Here is a 4,946-nt window from a genome sequence, read left to right as displayed (position 1 = left end):
TAAGCCACGGCGCCTGGCCCTTTTTTTGTATTTTTAGTAGAGATGGGGTTTCACCATGTTGGCCAGGCTGGTCTCGAACTCCTGACCTCAGATGATCCATCCGCCTTGGCCTCCCAAAGTGCTGGGATTACAGGCATGAGCCACTGCACCCAGCAGATTATCTTAATGTCTACTGATAAATCCAATTTTAAAAAATATTTAGGGTCAATATAATTTCCTCCCCTAAAACAGCATATAGAAAATGTGTTAAACTCAAAAGCAGAAAATGTATTTCAGGACTGAAGGAGCTAGATACATTAAGAAAACCTCAGTTAATCCTTTTAACTATGTCTGGCAATATTCCATGTAAAGAAAGGTTTAGAAACTAAAATACACAGTAATTTTGGAAAATGAAAAATTGCATACAATTTATCTCAAGTTACCTTCTATGATAAGAATATTTGAGCATCATAAAACTCATAGGGAAGATGCTGAGTAATATTTGGATTATTTTCATGTATAATGACCTCACATTTTATATGGTTAAACAAAACACAGCCAGGCGAGGTGGCTCAAGCCTGTAACAGAAAAAACTTCATCTTTGAAAAAGAGGAAACAGATCATTCTGGAAATTACAGGTAAGTCAGCTAACATTCTTCAACACATTATAAGCAAAGAGAAATAATTTATCGTTATCTGGAAGGGCATACTTTCTCTTTTAAAATTAACATTAAAAACCAAACTAACGTCAGGTCATTTTAATTTCCTCCCACAACAGTATCTCATTCTAGCTAAACCACATTCACACACACTATTAGTAAACCTCCCCACTTCATAACAATTAGAATTGTCCTTGACTAGAAAGGAAATGTATGTAAAGTGGCTCTATCTCATTTTAAAATGACAAAGAATGTATTTTCTCTCAGAAATCACTACAGGATTTGAGACTATGATCTTTCTAGACAGATCAGTTTTTTCATTCAATTAGCAAATATTTTTTGTGTATCTCCCATATTCCGGTACTAGGCACTGGGACACAATGACCAGGATAGAAAAAGATCACTATCATGGAGCTTTCAATCATACAAGAAAAAAGTGAATTTTGGAAATGTTAATTACATCTTAAGAGAATTCTCTTAAATTTAGGAGCAATTGTTAATATTTTAGAGGATAGAAATGAAATATTAATGGCCTTGATGCTCTCCCAGATATTTTAAAAATGGAAATAAATAAAAATAAGTACCAACTGTTACCCAGTTATGTCAAAATACTAAAAATATGTGTTGATGAATACCTGACTATTGATAGAAAAGACAAGCAGAAAACAGCAAAATAGTAGAGGCGGAGTTAAAAAAATGTCAAAGTAATTTAAAATTACTTGCACATGAGAGACAGGAAACAATACTTCAATTATATCTACTTTAACCAGATGCTCAGTCTATCAGACAATTCTGTCCAAAAGAACACTTCCTTCTCTGTTTACATTTACATCTAAATCAAGCACATAAAAAGGAATCACCCTTGTTTCCCCAGAAGTATTATAGAACACAAGTAAAACCAGAGGCACAATTCCCCTACAGGGAATTATATTAAAAAATACAGACTTTGGGCCATGTGCGCTGGCTCACACCTATAATCCTAGTACTTTGGGAGGCCAAGACAGGCAGATCACCTCAGGTCAGGAGTTCGAGACCAGCCTGGCCAACATGGTGAAACCCCTTCTCTACTAAAAACACAAAACTTAGCTGGGGTAGTGGAACGTGCCTGTAATCCCAACTACTTAAGAGACTGAAGCAGGAGAATCGCTTGAACCCCAGAGGTGGAGGTTGCAGTCAGCCAATACTGTGCTACTGCACTCTAGCCTGGGTGACAGCCTGAGACTCCATCTCCAAAACAAACAAACCAACAAACATATATATAGAGAGAGACTTAGAATTATATAGTGAGCTGCATGTCCTCCTCACTCCATTGATTTGGGTACTTTAAAATCCATTGTATAGTAGCTACACATTCTTGTATTGGCACCAGATAGGCTAGACTCTAGGGAACATCCGAGATGTTTCCAGAAGCAAAGACGCTTACTGCAAGGCGTCCCCCATCTCCTGGAATCACCCGGAAGTCTAGAAGCCATCCGGCCCCACAACGATCCCGTAAAAGTGCTGGCTTAGCGGGGGACGAATCTGTGTCTTTCTTGGAACTTCCAAGCTCTAAATAGTTTGAAACCAACAGCTCTTCCGAAACACTGTCATTTTCATCCCGGAAAAACAAGTTCTCGCGAAAAGATGAGTTTCACGCTGGGCAGCGTAATTGCGCTATTGCGCCTGCGCTAGCCGGGGCTCCGCCCTTCCGCCCGGAGGGGCTGTCACTCACAGCCACCTCCCGCCCCGCGTCGCGACGTAGCACTTCCGTTTTTGCTGGGTAGGCGACCCGGACGGAGGGCCGGCGAGGTGAGGGGTTTGGTGATCCGAGCTGCGCCTCTCGGCAAGATTTCGCGCTGCCCATCCCGGGCCCTTTCATCAGTAATCGGTAGTGGATCACTCTGCCAAGCGGCAGGAAGAATTAAGGAAACGACAAGGAGACGCTCGGCTCTCTCCCGCTTGGCTCCTTGCGGCCTCCTCTTCCCTTCGCTCCGGCCCGGTGAAACTGAACTTAAAATCGTCACTGGATTGTAAGTACCCGAGGCTAAGAGAGCTCGCTGAGCCCTGATTTTCTGAGTGTCTTTGTTCCGGGAGAGTTTGTGAATTGAAAGTATCTCTGCTAGGCTTTCTGGGCCGAAAACCGTTCCGCGGGAGCCGCCATTTGCTTTCCTGTTCCCTAGCTAGCTAGCTAGCTAGCTCTCTCCGCCTTGTCCGGCAGCGGCACCTAGAGGTTGGGACTTGGCATTGCATCTGATTTAATGAACTTAAGTCTGTGAATAAGCCTGTGTGTTAACGGCTGGTATTCGGTCACAGCATATTTAGAGAAAAGACTTGGAGCTTAAATAAAAACTAAGGCAAAATAGACGCTTAGCTGCTGATCTACAGAGAACTTCTTGTAATTAAAAGATTTCAATTCATAGCAAACTGGTGTTTTAAACTATTGCAGTAGCTGGAACTTTTTAGTGTAACCAGCATTTATTGGAGAAGTGAATCACAAGGAAATAAAGATGAGTAAAAGCAAAGATGATGCTCCTCACGAACTGGAGAGCCAGTTTATCTTACGTCTGCCTCCAGAATATGCCTCTACTGTGAGAAGGGCAGTACAGTCTGGTCATGTCAACCTCAAGGACAGACTGACAATTGAGTTACATCCTGATGGGCGTCATGGAATCGTCAGAGTGGACCGTGTTCCCTTGGCCTCAAAATTAGTAGACCTGCCCTGTGTTATGGAAAGCTTGAAAACCATTGATAAGAAAACTTTTTACAAGACAGCTGATATCTGTCAGATGCTTGTATCCACAGTTGATGGTGATCTCTATCCTCCTGTGGAGGAGCCAGTTGCTAGCACTGATCCTAAAGCAAGCAAGAAAAAGGATAAGGACAAAGAGAAAAAGTTTATCTGGAACCACGGAATTACTCTGCCTCTAAAGAATGTCAGGAAGAGAAGGTTCCGGAAGACAGCAAAGAAGAAATATATTGAATCTCCAGATGTTGAAAAAGAAGTGAAACGATTGCTGAGTACAGATGCTGAAGCTGTTAGTACTCGGTGGGAAATAATTGCCGAAGATGAAACAAAGGAGGCAGAAAATCAAGGCCTGGATATCTCTTCTCCAGGAATGTCTGGTCACAGGCAGGGCCATGACTCATTAGAACATGATGAGCTTCGGGAGATATTCAATGACCTCAGCAGCAGCAGTGAGGATGAAGATGAGACCCAGCATCAAGATGAAGAAGATATAAACATCATTGACACGGAGGAAGATCTGGAGAGACAGCTACAGGACAAGCTAAATGAATCAGATGAACAGCACCAGGAAAATGAAGGAACCAATCAGCTGGTTATGGGAATTCAGAAGCAGATTGACAACATGAAAGGCAAGCTCCAAGAGACCCAGGACAGGGCAAAACGACAAGAGGATCTCATCATGAAAGTGGAAAATCTGGCTCTCAAGAACAGATTTCAGGCTGTACTGGATGAGCTCAAACAAAAGGAAGACCGAGAAAAGGAGCAACTCAGCTCTTTGCAAGAGGAGCTAGAATCACTCCTAGAGAAGTAAAAAGAACTGATATTTAATTTCAGTCTTCAGACTGGTCAGCATTAGAAAATTCTTGGCTTTATTGTACTGGGTATTAAGACCTTGTGCTTCCTAGTCCTTTTAATGCTGTGTGTTCTGTTAAGTTCTTTCATTTGTTTGTAATTTTGTTTTTCAGCAAATTTATATTGTTTTGCTAGGTGTTCATCATATAAGAAGCAGGATTGTATAGGCAGAAAAATGATTGTAGGAAAGTTGCAGGATTAGTGGAATGTATGGTTCAATCTTAATTATAGCTTCATTGCAGGACTTTACTGTTTCTCCATTTTCTAGAAGCTGCTGTTGCTGCTGCTTTGTGATGACGTGAGATCAATAAGAAGAACCTAGTCTAGAGACAATGATGCTAGTTTGCATATGTTTTCCCATGCAATAGTTGTTTCCCAGTTATTCAAAGCAGCTTTCTATATGTAGAGATGCAAATTATTAAGTTGTTTCCAATACAATAAATAAAAGCATCTGTTTTTCACTTTATAGTGTATCTTGTTCTTTCATGGTTGGTGGGAGTCAGGTCCTCTTGTGAGGTGGTTTCATGGTGGAGTTTAGTGACTAAGCAATTTGATCCTGTTCTGCAGGTAGAGGCAGTATGGTTTATGAAAAAAAGGAACACAGCAGGGGTAAAGAAATTGGGAATGGTCATGTTTGCATCATATTAAGATTCCAATTCTATTTGATCTACTTAAAAGCTGGGAAACATTAGATACAGAGCTTTCTTAAAGTACCCTAATTTTTGTAGATG

At 41.1% G+C, this 4,946-nt stretch overlaps 1 protein-coding gene across 1 annotated transcript; it reads left to right on the top strand.

Moving 5' to 3' along the window:
• The first annotated feature begins 431 nt into the window (after positions 1–431).
• On the top strand, positions 432–4,681 carry TAF7 (TATA-box binding protein associated factor 7). The gene has a single exon (XM_019028046.3). It carries the CDS (start codon positions 3,125–3,127, stop codon positions 4,172–4,174), a length of 1,050 nt encoding a protein of 349 aa, XP_018883591.1. The 5' UTR covers positions 432–3,124; the 3' UTR covers positions 4,175–4,681.
• Positions 4,682–4,946: the final 265 nt, after the last annotated feature.

This window comes from Gorilla gorilla, chromosome 4, assembly GCF_029281585.2.
Source record: "Gorilla gorilla gorilla isolate KB3781 chromosome 4, NHGRI_mGorGor1-v2.1_pri, whole genome shotgun sequence".
In the NCBI taxonomy this organism is placed as follows: Eukaryota; Metazoa; Chordata; class Mammalia; order Primates; family Hominidae; genus Gorilla; species Gorilla gorilla.
Note: the sequence above shows the minus strand (reverse complement) of the source record. Positions and strands in the feature narration are given on the sequence as shown.